Source organism: Colias eurytheme, chromosome 5, assembly GCF_061535395.1.
Source record: "Colias eurytheme isolate Ceu_HAF_F1 chromosome 5, ilColEury1 Martin Lab GWU primary, whole genome shotgun sequence".
NCBI classification, from domain to species: domain Eukaryota; kingdom Metazoa; phylum Arthropoda; class Insecta; order Lepidoptera; family Pieridae; genus Colias; species Colias eurytheme.
In genome coordinates this window covers 1,983,589-2,004,735 of record NC_142984.1, presented here as the reverse complement: position 1 = coordinate 2,004,735, position 21,147 = coordinate 1,983,589, and the positions used below count along the sequence as shown (strand labels likewise).

At 34.5% G+C, this 21,147-nt stretch overlaps 2 protein-coding genes across 2 annotated transcripts in view; both read right to left on the bottom strand.

Annotated features, from left to right (window-relative positions):
• Epg5 (ectopic P-granules autophagy protein 5) overlaps window positions 1–16,212 on the bottom strand; it is a 40,984-nt gene extending 24,772 nt beyond the window's left edge. The window contains exons 1-18 of the mRNA XM_090101724.1: window positions 16,016–16,212; window positions 14,843–15,600; window positions 13,433–13,715; window positions 12,813–13,018; window positions 12,401–12,540; window positions 11,798–11,943; window positions 10,542–10,729; window positions 9,475–9,638; window positions 6,672–6,817; window positions 6,051–6,186; window positions 5,513–5,663; window positions 4,866–5,085; window positions 4,062–4,189; window positions 3,249–3,377; window positions 1,780–1,930; window positions 1,263–1,451; window positions 777–919; window positions 9–347 (exon numbers count right to left, since the gene is read on the bottom strand). Of these exons, the coding sequence (XP_089957850.1) occupies window positions 9–347; window positions 777–919; window positions 1,263–1,451; window positions 1,780–1,930; window positions 3,249–3,377; window positions 4,062–4,189; window positions 4,866–5,085; window positions 5,513–5,663; window positions 6,051–6,186; window positions 6,672–6,817; window positions 9,475–9,638; window positions 10,542–10,729; window positions 11,798–11,943; window positions 12,401–12,540; window positions 12,813–13,018; window positions 13,433–13,715; window positions 14,843–15,600; window positions 16,016–16,048 (3,650 nt within the window). The 5' untranslated portion in view covers window positions 16,049–16,212. The remainder of the gene's footprint in view (window positions 1–8; window positions 348–776; window positions 920–1,262; window positions 1,452–1,779; window positions 1,931–3,248; window positions 3,378–4,061; window positions 4,190–4,865; window positions 5,086–5,512; window positions 5,664–6,050; window positions 6,187–6,671; window positions 6,818–9,474; window positions 9,639–10,541; window positions 10,730–11,797; window positions 11,944–12,400; window positions 12,541–12,812; window positions 13,019–13,432; window positions 13,716–14,842; window positions 15,601–16,015) is intronic.
• A 463-nt stretch (window positions 16,213–16,675) lies between these two features.
• On the bottom strand, window positions 16,676–18,467 carry LOC149908305 (uncharacterized). Its single transcript, XM_090102250.1, has 2 exons — window positions 18,038–18,467; window positions 16,676–17,230 (listed from the first exon to the last, which is right to left on the bottom strand). Exons 1-2 carry the CDS (start codon window positions 18,359–18,361, stop codon window positions 16,760–16,762), a joined length of 795 nt encoding a protein of 264 aa, XP_089958376.1. The 5' UTR covers window positions 18,362–18,467; the 3' UTR covers window positions 16,676–16,759.
• Window positions 18,468–21,147: the final 2,680 nt, after the last annotated feature.

Here is a 21,147-nt window from a genome sequence, read left to right as displayed (position 1 = left end):
ATACATACCTCTCTGCTGCAACATGATAAGCCACTAAACCAGAATTATCATCAACAGCAACCTCGTGTACTTCACCAATATTTTCTTCATCATCATTCGAATCATCACTCGATTGTTCCACCATATCGATAATCGATAGTTGCGGGAACATATCCGAAGTTGGACTCTTCTCGATTGTTCTAATCGATGTATCGGGTGAATCGATACTTTGTTTGTGTTTCAATGCTTCTATTTCGTTGTGATGGTGTGATATTGCGTCTTGGAGGCGTTTTTTTAGTTGTCCTAGTGTTCGAGATTTGATTAATCCACTGAAGAATAAAGGCCCAACTGGTAGTGTTGCTTCGTTGCTAAAACATATTTACTTTTATTAGCTAAATAAAAAAATCCTATTCATTCTATAAACGTCCTATTATTATCCAATTTATTGAACACGTTTTTACACGACAAGCGGTTTTGAAAAGTTAAATTTATATTGGATTAAGTTCGATTCGAAAAAAGTTCGTTTAATTTTAGATTTTGAAGTGAAGATACTTGAGACTTTATGTTTATCAAGTGAAACTTCTTTAGGCGCGTTGAGAGGCAATACGTTACTCCATGGAGCCAAAGAAGTTTCACTTCTGACACGTGTGCTCGATACATACGCTCTTTTTTAACCGACTTCAAAAAAAGTATTTTTTTACATTCATATTTATTTGTTAAAAAAATGGATTTTCCTAAAAATTAATTTCGCCATTTATCTGCTACCTGCCTATACTATTCATGTATGTATGACTCACTTATTAGGCGGTCGTTGCAAATAGAGATGAAAGAACAATCTCCACAAGGTCAGATGCGCTGGGTTTGTGTATGGCGCATACAGTACTGCGGTAGCTGTTTTGTGAATGACTAGATCATCTGATGTTATTGAACTTCCTGCTTGCTGAAATGGAAAAGGTTGGTGTAAAATTGAATATTTTTCGACAAGTAATTTATAGTATTTGAGTTTCAACGTATTTCAACCTTGATACTGATGATAAATATATTTGTGTCAAAATATTAGTGGTGTTTATCCGGAAAGTACCAAAAACTATTTTTTTTATTAATACTTTAGAAAATAACACAAAAGTCAACTAGAAAAAATTTGCTTTATTATAACAGAGGGTTAAATCAACGACTACGGAAAAAAAGTGCAAAATCAAATTTTTTAAAAGGCATTTTGTAAGAATTTTTTGCGGTTTTTTATGTTGGAATGACTACTACCAACTACTACAAACTACTACTACCTTGAGAGCGTGGTCCACGTGCACCCTCCCCCCCTCCCCCCTCTGTGCGTGCAGCAAGTGCAGCAACCTCGCACTGAGCCCACTCGCTAGCTCAGCCCCGAGAGCCCGACGTAATACACTCTCGCACACTTGTGGGGCTGTGTTCGAGTTGCGCACGCATTCGTCTATGTGACGTTTGCTGTTTTTGTCCTGAATAAATATTATATATACATAATTAAAAGTCATATTTTTAAAGTATGTTTTATATTAAAAGTCTCGAAGTTTTGAGAGGAACTATTTTTATGTGGAAAAAGTGATGATAACATGTAAATGTATAGTGAAGTCAAAATGGTAACACTAAGGCATCGTTTACCTAAATATTTGTAACATTTCTTTCTTTTTGTTAAAAATTAATAGTTCTATTCATTTACATTATTTCTTACTTCTTTTCAAAATTTCTATGAAGTTATAAACCATGAAATCAAAATTAATAAAAAAAAATAACAAAAAATAAAAAAATACACATAATTTACCATACCTGTAAAAGCACAGCCACATATCGGTCAAGCGTGTCCCAATCACCCGTAGCTCGTACAGCTGCATCCAAAATGGCGCGACTCGAACCCGAGACCGGCCATAGTGCGTGCATCCACGCTGTTAATAGCGCTGAACGATATTCTACGTGCGATCTGTAGGAATTTGTGACTATGAGTAATGGACTCGATGGACCAACAAATTTTATTAAGAAAATTTGCTTTTTTTATTATAGCAAGACTTGAACCCGAGACTGTCCATAGTGCATGCTGTTAATAACGCTGAACGGTATTCTACGTGTAATCAACAAACATTTTAATAAAAATAAGTAATGGTCTCGAAGGACCAATATTATTTAATAGGAGAATTTGATGCATAATTCCTGTCGAAACCAAGACCATAGTGCGTGCACCCAGGCTGTTAGTAGCGTTGAATTGTACTCTACTTGTAATTACATATTTCTGTAATTATTCTAAAAGACTCGAAGGACCAAAAACTTTTATTAAAAAAGATAGTTGAGGGGTTAATTTGGTACATGATTGTTTGTTTCTTTAAAACATTGATACATAATTTGAAAGAAACAGTTTATAAATAGTCATTTAAAGGCATGTGTTACGTTTTACCCAAAAAAACCTAGTGGTCGGCGATCAACCACGCTCCGTATACCAACGAATTATGTTTGTTATTTATTTTGCTCTGCTACCATAATACAACAATAGTAATATCAAACCTAGGTACATACCTGAGATTACCACGTTGCGTAGAACATAAACTGCACATAATATGTGGTGTGTCGGTTAGTCAAATGTTATAAAAACAATAGGGGCCCCTTGGGGAGGAAAAACTATATTTACGGGAATAATAGATAATAAAAGATAATGCAAAAGAGACAATTTACGATGTGTATAGGTACGTCACCACAGTGCAGCCGCCATTGCCGTCGTCCTTCACTTCACAATAATAACTCGCGTCCGCGCGTGATTACTAATATCAATAAAGAATACACAATATTATGGATATTAAAAACTCTGTGGGCCGAATGCCGAATTTAATAACGCTCCCGATGCGCTCGGCAGATAACTATCTTCCGTGTAGGCCGATGGAACTACAAAAACGACTTATCACGATCAGCGCGGTAGGCAGACACCGATAGAATGCGACAACAATTAATGCGAACCCCGATTCGTCGCCAATTGAATACATCGCATCGCGTTTCCGCTATCAGTGTGACCATTTAATTATTTTATCTATTCCGAACAGCATGCGTTTATGCTTTTTTTTAATGATTAACATTTTTGTCCGTAACAAAAAGGAGACTACACATCAAATATTCTTTGTTAACTAACCATCTTTTCAGCTTGAATTCCTTACATATACATTACATATTTTTTATACAGCACACAAGATTTTTCATCATAAACATAATTCCTACAATCTAATGATATAATAAAATAATATACTACAAAATCTCACTTCATATCATCCAATTGTTGCAAGACGACTCTCTGCAATAACTCAAAACCGCTCAACCCGCCGCGACCTAACGCTCGCTGTACTAGATTGGGACCCCAGTTTAGTATTGATGTTATTGCTTCTGCGAACCTGGAGGGTAGGAAAAAGAGTTAGTTTTAGAACAGACTAGCATACCCGGCGAACTCCGTTTCGCCACCAGAGACACCTTTTCTTTGCTATAAATCTCACGGAGCCCGAGACCTTTCCAATGAATGCAAAACCGTGGAAATCGGTTCGTGCGTTCTGGAGTTATAGCGTCAGGAAGGAAAACCCGACTTATTTTTATATAGTAGATTATAAGTTTTGGAACAGATTATTGTTGTTGGAAATTTCATTTTGAGATTGTTTGCAAAGGTTACGAAAAATGATAAATAGAGTTTTGTAAGATATCTTTACGCGATAATTACTGAACTAAACGATGTGAAATAGGGTTTGATTAAAGTAGTAGAACTATTGCTAAGGCCATAAACCTTTGTGCAGAAAACGTAACTCAAAACAACTACCGAAGTTTGACATTTTTATAGGGTTAAAAAACTCGAGTTCATATAAATTCTTTTTCAAGTATTTTAAGGTAAATAAAAAAAATGTGTGCGTGTACAAGTGTACAGACGTAAGAAGTGAAACTTCTTTATTACCTTACGTCAAATCACGCGTGGTAGGGATAAGAAAAAGATGGCGCGTAACGGAAGAATGTTACGCGTAACGAAAAATTGTTACACCAAATTTTTTTCCAACCCCGATAAAGAAGTTTCACTTCAAAAAAATTACACCTACCGGGGAGTGAGCGAGATGGACTCGGGCGAGCTGGCCAGCACAGTGAGCAGCCGCGACAGGCAGTGCACGGCTTCCACCGGCCGCGATGCTGACAAGCGATATAGCGCATCTGCTGCTGGTCCACATGCCTAAAATAGTGACATATGTGGTCAAAAAGGTGATATTCCTGGAAATTTGAACTCTATCTAGTTGGAAATAGAGAAATCTTTTCACACAGAAATACAGAGGAACTTAACATCTTTACGATATAATATTTCGCCAGACATGACATGAGGATTGATCTTTGGTGAATCCTTTATTATTGACTACTGCGGTAGTATTAACTATTTATTAAAAACGATTCATCAACTGATTTGATAGAAGTGTCATGACATACAGGAAAAAATTAATAAGAATTAAGTTAGAAGAACTGTAATACCCATGTTCACATTCATAATCACTTGATAGTTTCACTTTTTTTTTTTATTATCGACTAGCGGTCCGCCCCGGCTTCGCCCGAGGTACATGTTTACGTTTTCTCTACATAAGAACCATCCTCGTACTTCAAGGAATATAATAAAAAAAGAATTATCGAAATCGGTTCAGCCGTTCTCGAGTTATGCGCTTACCAACACATTTTGCGATTCATTTTTATATATAAGAAAGAATAACTATGACACACCACATCTGAGCTGATCACCTACTTGTCCCTAAAGAAAATCGATCAGTGAAACAGATGTATAATGCATCTGCCCCTTACTCCACTCGGGGACATGGGACTTCACACTTTTATGACACACCACAAAAAATCACTAAATAACTCACCAACGGAACACAGTGCCCCCAATCCGTGGCCAATATAGCGTACATTGCCCCCAACAAGCTCTCCGGGGGCTTATCCAAACCTGGGGCATCCAGGGGCAAGTGCCAATGCGACCGGTGCAGGTGTAGAGACTTCATTATGCCCCATGCCCACTCGGGGGCTTCGGGGACGAAGTTGTACAGCCACCAACCGATGAACAGCTGGCTTTCTAGTGATACGCCGCTGTGTGAATGATGATATTAGTTTGGCCAAATATAGTGGAAGATAAAATAAAAATAGTTTTTTTGAAATCGGATAAAATTGCAGTTATTTACGTAATTAAGAAACATTTTTGTTTCTTGGTCTTTAAAATCAAGCCCTATTATTAATTGAAAAAATAATAATTCGACGAAAATTTAACTGGATAAAAAATAGTTTATTGATAGACACTTTTTAACGATGCTTTTAAATAGGTTTTGATTGACGATTAATATTTTATAGCTGATAAAAAAAACCATGTGCAATTAGACTATTTCATAAAGAAAATCTGAATATTATAAATTAATGTCTCGACTTTTGCACGAGCGTGTGAGGCTTGCACTTTTGGATTTTCCAAACATGTTTCAGTTATTAAAGTCATGAAAATCATAAAAGTATGGCAATATCTAACCTATGTGGCGTATAATCCAAGTCCAATAACAAGTATTGTATCAACTGCGGGCATCGTTCCGTCCAGTTGTCCAAAACAGATCGAATCTCACCCGTTGTGGGCCGCCATTTTGACACGCATAAGTGCTGCACTAGTGGCGCGTCTGATTCTCCTTTAAAATGGGGATTTATTATTATTTTTCTAACGATAAAAGTGCATAAATCTTTGGCGATTAAGTATTTTAATGACTAACTTCAACATAAATAAAACACCAGAATAACTGTTGTCATAACAGCACGTGCTTAATTTTTTGAAGTGAAACTTCTTTAAGCGCGTTGAGAGTAAAATTTCAAGGTCACGTCGTGAAAATACCGTCACGTCACTGAATGTTTGAATCTTGTCAAAGAAGTTTCACTTCGACATGTGTGCTTGGCACACACGCTCTTATTTCTCTTGCCAATTGTGCAGAATCTGGTAATGCATTAAAAACTTCTTAAGTATTGCGAATTAATTACACAAATAATTTACATTTTTATTGATATATATTTTTTATACATACCATGTGTAATATCAGCAAATATATGAAAAGCGATGGTATGTAAATATGGATGTACGTCCAACAACCTCGCTAATTCGGTGCGCGATGATTCTATGCACCCACACTTCATTGTAGAAGGCTTGTGTTTTATACCAGTCTGAAAAAAAAACAAATATCATATTAAAGGAACGTATAATTTTTTATAGCTTATTGTATTAAGGAAAGGTTAACTAACTATATAAGGGAAAGTGGTTTTGACGATAAAATGGTAGATTAGGCATTTTAAAAGCAATTTACAATATTGCAGTTACATTTTCAAACATAACTTTCAATTCAAGATTAAAGACAAATAATTACACACAACACAACAAGACATATAAATATTTTCATTTGTTAAATAATCATTCAAAACAATTTATTTATTAACTTTAATCCATGTCATTGCCCAAAAATTTTTGAAGTGAAACTTCTTTAGGCGCGTTGAGAGTAAAATTTCGAGGTTGTGTTATGGCAATAACGTCACGTCGTGGAGTAAGGCGACGATTCTAGTATCTTTGAACCTTGTTAAAGAAGTTTCACTTCGGACACGTGTGCTTGGCACACACGCTCTTTTTTCTTTTATCCAAGAAAAATATACCCTACCTGAAACAAGAAGTCAAGCACGAGTCTGGCGAGTTCATGGTCGCACTCTCTATCTATCGCGGCTTGTGTCACGATGCGCATGCGCACATCGCACGGTAATACTGGCATTTCAATATTTAGGGCTTCTATTCGTTGTGGCGTTTTGTCTGAAAAGGTTAATAGGCCAGTGGAAATTAACATTAAATTCGCAAAGCACGATGTAGATTTGAATTTTTGGTATGTTGTTTGGATCAGTTAGGGTGATGTAAATCCCAATTTGCAACTTCGAAAAAGTTGTGCTCGCTGCGCACCACGTGATAAACTGCGAAAATTTTGGACTTTTTTCACTTTTTGCTCTAAAAGTCATAAACTATGCGTTTCCGACAAGTATGATTCAGTACATAAATTAAGGTTATTAAATTTGCAACAATTTAAGCCTAACCGCAGCTCTCTAAACCTTATAACGACTAAACTGTGGCCATTCGAAGATGGTTCATTTTTCCGGAAATATTGAAATTTTTAGTTTTGCTCCCGTTTGAAGCAAAATATTGGCAAAAACCGCTCGTTCTATGAGAAGTTCGTATAATAAAGTTGTAGTGCATTTAATTTTCTTTCATAAGAGCATAGAACAAAGTCTGTGAGACAAATATTTCACACACAATATCTGAAAAACAAAAAGAAGGTAGAAATAGATTTTTAAAGAATTGAAACTGAGAGCATATAAAATCATAAAAAGAATAATACTTTTTCATTTGCAGGATAGGTAATTAACAAAATTACAAAATTTGGGAAAGTAGGAAAAAAGATAATACGCAAATAATAAACTGCGAAAATTTTGGACTTTTTTCACTTTTTGCTCTAAAAGTCATAAACTATGCGTTTCCGACAAGTATCATTCAGTACATAAATTAAGGTTATTAAATTTGCAACAATTTAAGTCTAATTAAAGCTCTCTAAATCTTATAGCGACTAAACTGTGGCCATTCGAAGATGGTTCATTTTTCCCGAAATATTGAAATTTTTAGTTTTGCTCCCGTTAGAAGCAAAATATTGGCAAAAACCGCTCGTTCTATGAGAAGGTCGTATAATAAAGTTGTAGTGCATTTAATTTTCTTTCATTAGAGCATAGAACAAAGTCTGTGAGACAAATAGTTCACTCACAATATCTGAAAAACAAAAAGAAGGTAGAAATAGATTTTTAAAGAATTGAAACTGAGGGCATATAAAATCATAAAAAGGATAATACTTTTTCATTTGCAGTATAGGTAATTAACAAAATTACAAAGCTAATTAAATTTGCAACAATTTAAGCCAAACCGCAGCTCTCTAAACCTTATAACAACTAAGCTGTGGCCTTTCAAAGATAGTCAGTTTTTCACGAAAATTTCAAATTTTTAGTTTTGCTCCCGTTTGAACCAAAATATTGGCAAAAACCGCAAGTTCTATGAGAAAGTCGTATAATAAAGTTGTAGTGCATTTAATTTTCTTTCATTAGAGGATAGAACAAAGTCTGTGAGACAAATAGTTCACTCACAATATCTGAAAAACAAAAAGAAGGTAGAAATAGATTTTTAAAGAATTGAAACTGAGGGCATATAAAATCATAAAAAGGATAATACTTTTTCATTTGCAGGATAGGTAATTAACAAAATTAAATTTTCTACTACTTTATTTTATGACCTTCTCATAGAACGAGCGGTTTTGCCAATATTTTGGTTCAAACAAACGGGAGCAAAACTAAAAATTTGAAAATTTCGGGAAAAACTGACTATCTTTGAAAGGCCACAAGCTTAGTTGTTATGAGGTTTAGAGAGCTGCGGTTAGGCTTAAATTGTTGCAAATTTAATTATCTTTGTAATTTTGTTAATTACCTATCCTGCAAATGAAAAAGTATTATCCTTTTTATTATTTTATATGCCCTCAGTTTCAATTCTTTAAAAATCTATTTCTACCTTCTTTTTGTTTTTCAGATATTGTGAGTGAACTATTTGTCTCACAGACTTTGTTCTATGCTCTAATGAAAGAAAATTAAATGCACTACAACTTTATTATACGACTTTCTCATAGAACGAGCGGTTTTTGCCAATATTTTGGTTCAAACGGGAGCAAAACTAAAAATTTCAATATTTCCGGAAAAATGAACCATCTTCGAATGGCCACAGTTTAGTCGTTATAAGGTTTAGAGAGCTGCGGTTAGGCTTAAATTGTTGCAAATTTAATAACCTTAATTTATGTACTGAATCATACTTGTCGGAAACGCATAGTTTATGACTTTTAGAGCAAAAAGTGAAAAAAGTCCAAAATTTTCGCAGTTTATCACGTGGTGCGCAGCGAGCACAACTTTTTCGAAGTTGCAAATTGGGATTCACATCACCCTAACTGATCCAAACAACATACCAAAAATTCAAATCTACATCGTGCTTTGCGAATTTAGGGTTTTTTAGTGTCGATTTCTACTGGCCTATAAGTTAATTTCAATAAAATATGGCAGAAGAAGCGCGGGGTTCGAATTTTTTTTATTACTTAAAAATTTATATCAATAAAATATTCAAGGGTTGCATTTAAAAATGACTATGTTAGTTTTAAACGGATGTAAGAAAATAATTTGTTTAATTAGTAACATCAAGAAGGAATACTTTGGCATAAGTTTAGTGCAGGCGAAACAAAAACTTTAACTGTGAGATCGGGTATATTTATTTTACCGGCTGTTCTAATGCATGTTTTTTTTAAACCACTTTATTTTATAAGTCGACAATCGATTTTATTAATTTCTGAAAGTACTTCCAAGAAAAGAAGATATTATGATGCAGAATACAAAACTCACCATGCAAATTCTGGAAGGCCATACAATATTCTCTAGCTGTATCCTCTGTGAGCAAAGAGGCGGGCAGTCTGTGTAACTCCTCCCCCATTATGGACACACCGGACGCGAAACACGCTTCTAACTCTGATAAGATGCTGGCTTCTAAGTCCCTGCTGTATGTGGGACTGGGAAATAGAAAAAATAAAAGACTTGAGAGGTGTCAAGGGGCACCCGGATGGAACGAAGTTCCTTTCTCGATGAGATAGAGACAGAAAGAGAAACACGCTGCACGGCTTACAACTATAGCAAAAAGTGTCGTTACAACTTTTTGTATAAATTTTTTTCGTCTAGCCCCGTTTCGCAACGCGCGATAAGGAACTTCGTTCCATAAAGATTAAAAAATGTTTGTATTTTTTTTAAAAGAACACGCGGCAAGATCTACCCTGAGTGTTTATGTAAAGCTAATACTTAGACTGTTTATTTCAACGTATCTAGAACGTGTATGGTTATGTAGAGCGTTCTATGAACTGCACGTAGAGTACAATACTATAGAGCGCTCATGTAGAGCTTACGCAAGACACCTAGAGAATGGATGTGAAGTCCCATGTCCCCTAGTGGGGTAAGGGGCAGATGCATTATACATCTGTTTCACTGATCGATTTTCTTTAGGGACAAGTAAGTGATCAGCCTTCTGTGTCCTGCCAGACCGAGACATTTTTTTTTCTTCGTCTCCACCGGGAATCGAACCCAAGACCCCTCGGTTCTACGTTCACGCGTCAACCACTGTACCAAGGACGCGGACGAGAGAATGGATGTAGAGCGTATTAAACAAGAAGCTTATATCTAATACACTGGAGATTTCAGTGTGAACATTAACTTGTAACAAGAAAATATGACGTTGAATGACGCCTGTATGTTTTTTTATCTTTAACTTGCCAAGTTAGGTGTGAAAGGGATAAAAAACATACAGGCGTCATTCAAGGTCATATTTTCTTGTTACAAGTGAATGGTCATAGTGCAATCTCCAGTGTATTAGATATAAGCTTCTTGGTATTAAAGGTAGAGTTGACATATAGAGACACACACACCTGGAGCGCAGGTGCAGCGCGGCGAGTGCCCTCAGCGCGCCCCCCGCCAGCCCGCGCACGCGCGCCCGCAGCCGTTCATATCGCTCCGGCGCGCGGCACACGTGCAGCAGCGCGCGCACGCCACAGCACGCTTTGCGCACACCATGCCCACCAGTAGCATCACCCCATGAGCTACTATCACTTAAATCCTGTCCAAAAAATTGGTTGTCTGTAAAGTCGATTTACTGACGATAGTTGAACGTGACAACGTCCGATTGTGCCTCTTTGTCGCTCGTTCCGCACTCTCGCTCGCACTTAAAGCCTTACATGGAACGCCTCAGAGCGAGGTAACGCCGCTAAGTCATGTTTTTTCGTGCGTGCAGCCGGCTCTATCGAATTATAAGACGTTGTCACGTCAAAAAGAAATCGCTATTTAACGACGACCGCCTTTCGTCCGGATGGAGGATTCGAGGGTTTTCAATATAAACGTTGAGTGATATTAAGTCCAAGAAATTTTAGGTCATCTGTTACTCATTTCGGAATCACAATAGAATATTTACTAAATTGTACATACATTGATTTATTTAAATTAATTTTTAGATTATTTAAAGTCAACCATTCGATAATTTTGTCAACAGTTACATTAATCTCATTTACATGATCTTTTAGCACATTATTTTTCTTTTCAGATGTCACAATTAGTGATACATCATCAGCATATAAAATAGCCTTATGATTTGTTTCATTTAGAATATCATTAATATATAGAGCGAAAAGGATAGGGCCTAGAATACTGCCCTGTAGAACGCCACATTTTGAATATTTGTATTCCGAGTTATAAGTTACAACTTTATTCATTTCACTGATGTTAGAAAATATTAATCACAACACATTGCTGTATATTATATAGATATTATATAGATAAGAAGCTAACCAATTAAATGTTGGACCTCCTATACTAGAATTTTCTAACTTTTCCAGTAAACATTGGTGAGATACAAAATCAAATATTTTTGTTAAGTCAAAGAAAAGTCCTGTTATTTTATTTTTATTGATACTATGCTGCCTCAGAGCGGACTAAGCTGCCTCAGTGCGGACTAAAATGGCGTTACCAAGGTTGACGTAATATCGTAAGATCGGAAATTCTTCCGGTGCGCTCGTGCGAATTCGCAGATAGTTGCGATGCGATGCGAATTCACGGTTTTGTGTGGGAGCCGTAAGCCACCAAGAAAAGTCACATTTCCAACCCTAAAAATATCACACAACTTCAAACTTACCGCTCTCATAAACAGCACGATCCTGGCCACCAGGTCTCTGAGCGGCAAAGCGTTGATCAACATGAGCAGGTCCCTCTCCCTGAGCCTCCCCTCCCCCACCGCTCCACCATCCCCCTTAATGTCCACTTCCTCCCATGCGTCTAAATCTGGACAAATGTACAGAAATACGTTTATGATTACAAATTATATATTATGTATTGTGTAGTAGTAGATATGAAATCGAGTCTTTTTTTTTCACTACTGTTTAACAAATAAATATTTTAATTAAAATTTCCAAACGCGAGAAGAATGAAAAAACATTTCCAGTATAAAAAGTTATTGCTAAGTTTAATTTATTTTTACATTATTGACGTGATAGATTATAGCTTAAACTTTCACAGGAAGGACCCTGCATCTAAAAATACATTGACAGTGATGAGAAATGTTGATGATAAAAGATACAATGTTAATGCTGTTGAAAAAAAATGTGATTGTGTCGAAAATGGTGCTGTTGTTAAAAAAAAAACGCAATTTTTTTATGATAGTGCTTGAAAAAAAACGTTTATTGTTTTGCAACTGTTAAAAATAATGATAATCAAATAATTGCTCATAATGATAACTTACCCTCAGTACACTCCGTAGCATTATCCAGCGAAGGTCTAGAGAGCAGTACGTCTAGAAGGGCCACTAGGGTTGCGGCTGAGCTGGTGTCACTCACGCGCATGCGTATTACTCGCCCCGCCCATTGGACCGAGCGGCTCTGTCTGAAAAAATATACATATTACTCAGAAATCATTTTATCTTATAAATAATTCTTACATGATACTTTTAAAGTGAAAATAAATCCATAATATATTCTAGGCCCATAGCCATAAGCCACTTATTGTCAGAAAATTTTTTATACTTCACGAAGCTAAGGCACCAAAAAATAATAATAATGGGAAATTCGTGTATTATTGGTAATTCTATAATCCATAAGATTTTTTAATCTACAAAACAAAAAAAATCTCCTATCCAACAAATAACCCATAATCACCTAAACAGATGATGCACAACAAACAGCAGCTGCCGCAGATCGCGCTCGTCTACCAACGCATCAGCGAGCACAGCGGCCCAGCGCTGCAGCGCTTCAGGGTACACGCTGACGCCGTCGCTGAGACGCAGCGCTTGAAGGATCAGCGTCAGCGCTTCGCGGATCTCGCTTTTGTTGCTTTTTATTGTTTCCGATATTAGTTCTTCTATCTGGAAGTCAAAGAGTATATAATTACTATGTTTAAATGTGTTTGGAAGTTGTAAAAGTCAATTAAAGCTAGTTTTAAATGAGTTTTGTATTGAGTAAATATTACAAGATTTTGAGAAAATAACAGAATGAAATAGAGAAATAATATAATATTGTAAAGAGGGATAATATTATAAATTTTAATTAGGACTTCACAGAGCATTCATCAAGAGAAAATATTGTTTTCATGTACATCAAATGAAACCATCTACGCCATCTAGTGAGTAAAAGATGTATTACTTTTTGTAACTATGTAGTGAAGTATCCGTTCATTTGTTCTTCCTTAAATTATGTTAACGCACTACCGCGGAAATATTATTTCTTTTACCCTAGACATAGATTAATTCTAATTTCTAATAATCAAAATCTGTACATACCCGAAAATGTGCCAACAAAGCCGCATGTTGGTGATGACAATAACACTCTTGTACATTTCGTAACAACCCTTCAAGCCGTAACTTAGCAACAGGGAGCCTGTCCTTCTGCAGCTCAGCATGATCATACACCGCACGAAGATCTACATTCGCTCCACACGGACATTTCTCTGATATTGTTATACTTTTCTTTTCTATTCTCCACAGTAATTCTCTTCTCTTTTCTTCTTCGGTGAATCCACAGTTTATTGTTATCCTCTCTCGCTCTAAAGCTGATAGCGATGATCTGTTGTATGAAGAAATGTATTGTATGTTTGTATTTAATTTTATGAAAGTTACAGTTATTTTAAGTTCTAATTCTAAACTAAAAAAAAATGTGTGTGCTGAGCACATGTGTCAGAAGTGAAACTTCTTTGGCAAGATTCAAAGATACCAAAATCGTCGCCTTATTCCATGACGTGACGGAATTGCCTTGACGCGACCTTGAAATTTTACTATCAACGCGCCTAGAGAAGTTCCACTTCAAAAATGTCATATTTGATAATGGTCAAAACTGCTATTGTTCAGTAATTATTCAAAGATATTTTGTTTATATTTATAAATTTAAAAACAAACTAAATTATACAATATGATAAGTGAAATAAGTGAGTCACTTTGTTATTTTGCAAAAACCTTTAGTTACAATTGTTTAGTAATTGACCAAAAAGATAAATAACATTCAGATAGTAAAAATATTTATACTTCAAACCATCTAGTTATATCGGGGCCACCCGCAGTACATGTGACGTCGTATTTGTTAACGCGGCATAACTACGGCCACCCTACATCGCCTTAATGCATTTTATAATTCTTAGAACGCAGTTGCAGCATTGCATTTTTATTTAACGATAAGTTTATAGTTTTAAGTTCTCATTCTGGATGTAGAGAGCACATATTATTAAAGACGTTTAAATTAAATCTTGTGTTTTTAAAAAACGTCCTTCGGTCCGTCGAAATTTGAGTATCTATTATGTGTATCTATTACCTTTCAAAAAATATTCAAAATGCATTTATTATTTGTCATTTAATTAAATTTAAGTTTTAAATACTTACTTTAGATATTCAAAAATATAGATACCTATGAATGTGAAATATGTATAAATTGTAATATATTATATTGTATAAAATATGTTGATGCATTTTATATATAATATTTTTCTGATGGACTATATTTCAATCTTTCAATCGCTCTGGCGGGTCACAAGTGGCTGAATTGGTCAGGCATCCGCCCCGGTTTGGCGCGAAAGGATGCGGGTTCGAGTCCCGCCTCGTGATCGAATTTTTTCTATTCTTTTTAAATTTATATTTATAAAGCATTTGAATGCCATTAAACCAAAAATATCAAATTCAATTGATTATATGTTATACACTCACCTAAATGTAGACAGTAGATCAACTAAAGGATGCTCTGGTCCACTCAATGGTCCAGTTTCAACATCCATTTCAGCTTTATCACTCATTGCTTTAACCTCAGCCATTTCTCTCCCTCCAAAAATTCTTATTGCCTCTTCTAAAGGCATACATGCTACTTTGGCCTTTTTCACTATAATTTGATCAACATATGATTCTGTTATTTGTGCTGTTTGTTTTATTTCGGTTACATCAAGTAAGGGGGCAGACGGAACTGTGTTCTCTTCTACATTTTCAATAGCATTTATTTCAACTGGATCTATAGGTTGCTCTTGCACATTATGTATTTCTTGATTTGGTATTTGTATACTTTTCAATCTATTAGTCAAATCATGATATGTATTTCCTATTTCATTAAAACCTAATTCTGAGGCAGTTTTGACATTTAAATTAGATAAAGCTTGAGTTGTATCGCTACTGTCTTCAATGCTTATCTCTTTTTCAACTTCAATTGTATTTTCACAAATTTCTTCTTTAGCTACTTTTGGACTTATATTTTCTAATAAGTTTATTTCTACACTTAAAGTTTTATCTTTATCACTTGCTTCAGGCATAACATTTTCATCTGGTATTGATTCATTTAAATCATCCTGTATTGTGCTGGAAATTTCTAGTAAACTACTTTCTATATCTATATTTACTTCATCTGTAACTTCCCTGAAACATGTCTCAATGTTTTGCTCTTGAGATGCTTTTGCATTTTTCAATTTTGATTTCTTTTTCTGAAATAATAATAAGATGTGGTTGCTTGAAAAATGAGACATTACTCACAACACATGGACTTTTCTCTACATGATCCCAATTTATTATTTAAATATGTTATATTAACACGATATCTAAACTATGTTTTTAACTCAGAATTTTAAACATTTTAAAATCAGTTAAAGTTAATGTTCTACTAATTCTCATTATTTGGCTTATTATTACATTACTTTGCATGAAAATAATCCATTAGTTACAAATTAATAAATACTCACAAACAATATTCAATAGCACATAAAGATCTCAAATCTATCTCTTAAAATATTTTCTTCCTAAATTTAGTCTAAATTTGTATCTTATTATATATTTTCAAACAGTGGTTTCTACGCATTATAATAAGTATTAATACCAAAACAAAGAACGAATTATAAATACCTCTTTTCGTTTATCTTTTACTAAGGTCGCCATTGTATTCCACTAAATTAAAATAATAAGTTGAAATAATTACAAGAATAATAACTTATTGCTAACGCCAGGAAATGTTTGTTAAAATATTCTACGTAAAACAAAACCATTTTCTCAAGTAACTTTGTTTTATTTTGATGAAACATCTGATTTTCAAAACTTCAAAAATCAAATGTCAATATTATGTCAACAGTCAAAGTATAGAATGGGTTGCAAGTATAAAATATAAAAGTAAGTCGTATTTACTCACAGTATATTTACTTGTATGTAGTGTGTACATATTTAGTTCTTGCATAGGTTCTTGTATCATCAAAATATAGTTATACTAGCGGTCCGCCCCGGCTTCGCCCGTGGTACATGTTTACGTTTTCTCTACATAAAAACCATCCTCGTCCTTCAAGGAATATAATAAAAAAAGAATTATCGAAATCGATTCAGCCGTTCTCGAGTTATGCGCTTACCAACACATTTTGCGATTCATTTTTATATATAAGATTAATTATCTTCTTGCCTTATCTTTATCAGAGAAAAAAAAAGTTCTTGTATCAACTTTCAATTATTCATGTTTGAATGAGTTCTCCATGGAACATAAATGTGTGCTGATAAAAATAGGTTAATAAAACAAAAAAATAATGCAAATACACTAAAACTTGTTTAATCTTAGTATATTATATATACAATTTTTAACACGATTCTGAATTAAAGTATGTACTTTCAAGTATCATTTTGTTCCTGATACATTGAATTCTCTTCATCAAACTGGTTATTACCCGTTGGGGTAACAATGAAAATGGGAGATTTTATCTTCCTTGGTTGAGCTGGTGATATAGAATCTGAGTAATTCACGTGCGACGATTCCATTTTTGCGTTAAATATTAGGTTATCTATTTCATGCATAACAACGTCTCGTTGATGCTCGTCCAGCCTTCTTAATTTTTTAGCAAGTAATTGACAATATAAATCACATTCATCAAGTTCTCGTCTATCAAAGTTATAACTTTGTTCATGTGGACTGTCGCTTATTGCTTTCTTTACGTTTAGATTTATTTGATGTTGATGCTTCACTATTGGTTTTCTTAGTGGTGGCTTAGGCTGCTTCACAGTAACCAGTCGCTCAGAAGTGGATGGGTTTGATATAGTTTGTAACGGGTCGCCGGTCTGACTCGTATTGTATGTATCATAGAACTGAAACAAAGATATATTTTAAAAATAAATATATTTTAATAATTCCTTTAGTTCGATAGTTAAGCTTATACTTAATATGTAGGTATCAAAATCGTTATAGTCCCCCTATACAGAATTACATGATCTAGACTCTAGACAGACATGTACCGAGAATGTGTGCCAGTGTGCATCTCGTAAGCACAATGTATCGACTTGTCACTTAATAAATTATTAATAGGATCGACTTCTATTCATTTTACACATAGGGACTTAGTATTAGTGACAAGCACTAAGCACTTAGTTACTACTTACTAAGCCCGTGTAAACTGAGCATTACCCAGGTCACTAATTTGCCTGCGAACTTCGTACAATGAAATACGAATATCGTATTAATCTTATGTCTAGACTCCAGAGACATTAGACAATATTTTAATTAATCATAGGAATTATAGGATTTTATTGCATTAAACTACCTACAATCGCGCTATTTCTTAGAAAGTCGAATCATAAAACCAATAATAAATAAATGTAATAACACATAACAGGTGTAAATTATGATACAATTAGGTATTAATAAATAAATAAAATAAAGCTCTACAGTCTACACTATATGTACATAATATATGATTTAACTAATTGTCTATTATATTTTCTACTTTTTATTAAATAGTAGTAGTATTACTTAAATAATATTATGTATTACTAATATCTTGTAGGTATATACCTAAATTAAAATTAATTAGGCTCATAATTAAATGAATTAAATAGTAGGTAGTGATTTAATTTCTTTTTTAGGCATATCAATTTTATAAATAAGTAATTAATTACCTCTGTTTCACTTTGATGTGTGCTATCACACTCATATCTCCCGCCAAGAAAACTCTCCATTGCCGAAAACGGAAACCACGAAGTCTGGTAGTCGGGATTCTTTCTCTTTCTTTTAATATGGTTCCGAAACGCCGTCATCAAAGATTCTTTTTTCTTTTTTAAATCAACAACAGTACATTCTATACTCATGTTTTCTCGTATACGTTCCCATGCTTCGATAACTTCATTTCTGTTTTTATGCGAAGTGTGTTTTGGATCCCATATAATTTCTTCATTCTTGTATAGTTCCACAAATTCCAAAATGTGGTCATTTGACCAAAACATTACAAATGTTGGACAATTACTCTCAACGCCAATACACAACAACGAGCGGAGTGCGACCAAAGCTCACCCTTTGTAGCGAGTCACTGCCATCGGCCTCGTCACGTGACGTCACTGCGTGCTTTGATTAGCGTCGATTGTGGCGTCGACCAATGGCTTGCTCGCAATCCCAAGCCATTAGCCAACCTTTGTTTACGATTGCGTTGGCCTCGTTCACAACACAAAATATGCGATCGATTCGCCAAGTCGTTTTGACAAATATTAATTATGCATACACTTTCAAAACTAAATTATATAATCTCATATTAGTAATTAGTATTTACTAAATGGTATTCAATATTCGTACTTAATAATCGGCCGTATCATAATTAATTTAATTTATATGAATTCTGAAACACTAACTTTTTTTTTAATTAAGTATGTATTAACTTTTTCAGTTATTCACTCTTTGCTCAGTGGCCAGTACTTTTAGATAATACTTTTTTCTGTTTTCCAAAAATCTACAACGCTATCATATTTTTTTTTTCTTCAAAAAGACCTTACAAAATAAATTTAGGTAAACCGTACCTTTTTAACCGACTTCAAAAAAAAAGGAGGAGGTTATCAATTCGGCCGGTATAATTTTAATTTTAAATCAAACTTTTGTTAGCTCGTAAAAACTAAATCCATCAGTCCCCGGAATCACAGACACAATAGATAATCTATTGTGTCGCGCCCCGATCGGGGCGCTCGGTGGTCAATGGCTTAAAACAAGAATTTTTAACAATAAGTAAGTACCTACATACCTATTAATAATATAATAATTATTGTAATCATTGAGAATAAATTGCGGTAAAAGTTCAAATTCAGTTCATGGACCACGGTATTTTGCCTTCAGAAATAATATAACATACCTAGTTACTTAAATGATTAAATCTATTTCAAACGATTTACCGAAATGGTTTTAGCCTTTAGGAATGTGAATATAGGTATATACTTATGTACCTAACGCGGGACTAGCTAATTAATAATTTATTACTTCGGGTAAACCATGGGTAAACATTCATCATCTGCAGAATCCAGAATCCCAATCCGAGAGCTTCATTATGAATTCCAACTCAAGTCATTTTCACCATCATTAGTTGACAAAAATCTATGTGATTTAAAGTCATAATAGTAACCAAAATAACTGGACATTGGACGCTGTTACCGAGAAAAAAAATGAATAGGGTCCGAATATTGGGATCACAATTGGGATCTACTGTTAGTTGTCTTAGGTAAAGGTTAGTTGTATTGTACCTATTCATAAAATATGTGTCTTCGTCAAGACGTTAGTCCAGTTAAAAGTCCAGTTGATACCAATCGCATGAGCTAATACTAGATAGTAGATAATATATGGATACCTATTGAGTACTGCTGCTAAATTTTAGATATTTATTAGTTACTTAGTTTACTTAGTCAAATAATTGTCTACGATTTTGTAAGGGTAGTCCATATATAGAGTACTTCATAAGTATTGTTAAACGTGAGTAACCTTTGAAAATCCAAATACCTAGACATAACATATTTTTAAACACTAAAGTCATCGCGCTATTTATCGAGAATAATACAAGGTACTCGTATGATTTATTGGGACAGAAAATAGTATTTCCGCTAATAATTATTATTACTGTACTTTGCCCTTTACATTCTATTGCATCATTGTAACCACAAAAAGAGTGATTCTATTATTTCCTCATTATGTAGGTAGTTATGTTTTGAAATACTCCGTCTGTACATATCCGATACTACCTATCAGTTGACAGTTTACTTACACAGACACACATAATATGAAAGTTTCCTGAAAAGGACAATCAGAAAAATAAAAAATATGATGGTTCCTAGGTATGTTCCTATTTAGTTAGTATTAAAGCACATATTACTAACTAGCTTCCGCCCGCGACTCCGTCCGCGCTGATGTCGGTCTTCGCGTGGATGGTTTATTTCTCCATTTTGAGTAACTCTGACAATGACATCTTATAAATATCTATTGGACCCAAATACGGCTGGGCCTATAATAATACGCAACGTGTGTTCGCGGTTCTACAGAACAACGTCTATGGATAAAACTGAAAAATTAAGATTAATTTTTTTTTACGTATTTTTCCAGGATAAAAAGTATCCTATTTTACGCCCAGGATAATAAGGTATAATTATACCAAGTTTCATCGAAATCGAACCAGTAGTTTTCACGTGATGTCTTCACATACAGACAGACAGACAGACAGACAGACAGACAGACAGATAGACAAAAAATTTTTTAATCACATATTTGGGTTTGGTATCGATCCAGTAACACCCCCTGCTATTTATTTTTTCAATATTTTCAATGTACAGAATTGACCCTTCTACAGATTTATTATATGTATAGATTAGTTAGTAGTAATAATAATATTTTTGAAGTGAAACGTCTTTAGGCTACGCGTTGAGAGTAAAATGTCAAGGTCGCGTCATGGCAATACCGTCACGTCATGGAGTAAGGCAACGATTTTGATATCTTTGAATCTTGCCAAAGAAGTTTCACTTCTGATACGTGTGCTCGGCACACGTTCTATTCTGTATTATTTACAAGCTGTGCCCTCGACTTCATCTGATCATAAATTTATAAATAATTTTATTTTTGTGTACCTACTGTGTAGTGTGTAGGTACATTTCATATCCATATTACGCATTTAGCAAAAGAGGGTTAATTCAATTATTATACTAAAAGTCAGTTCATTTTTTTATTTGTAACAAAAGATGATGTGTACAGTGCCACAAACCGTAGAGGG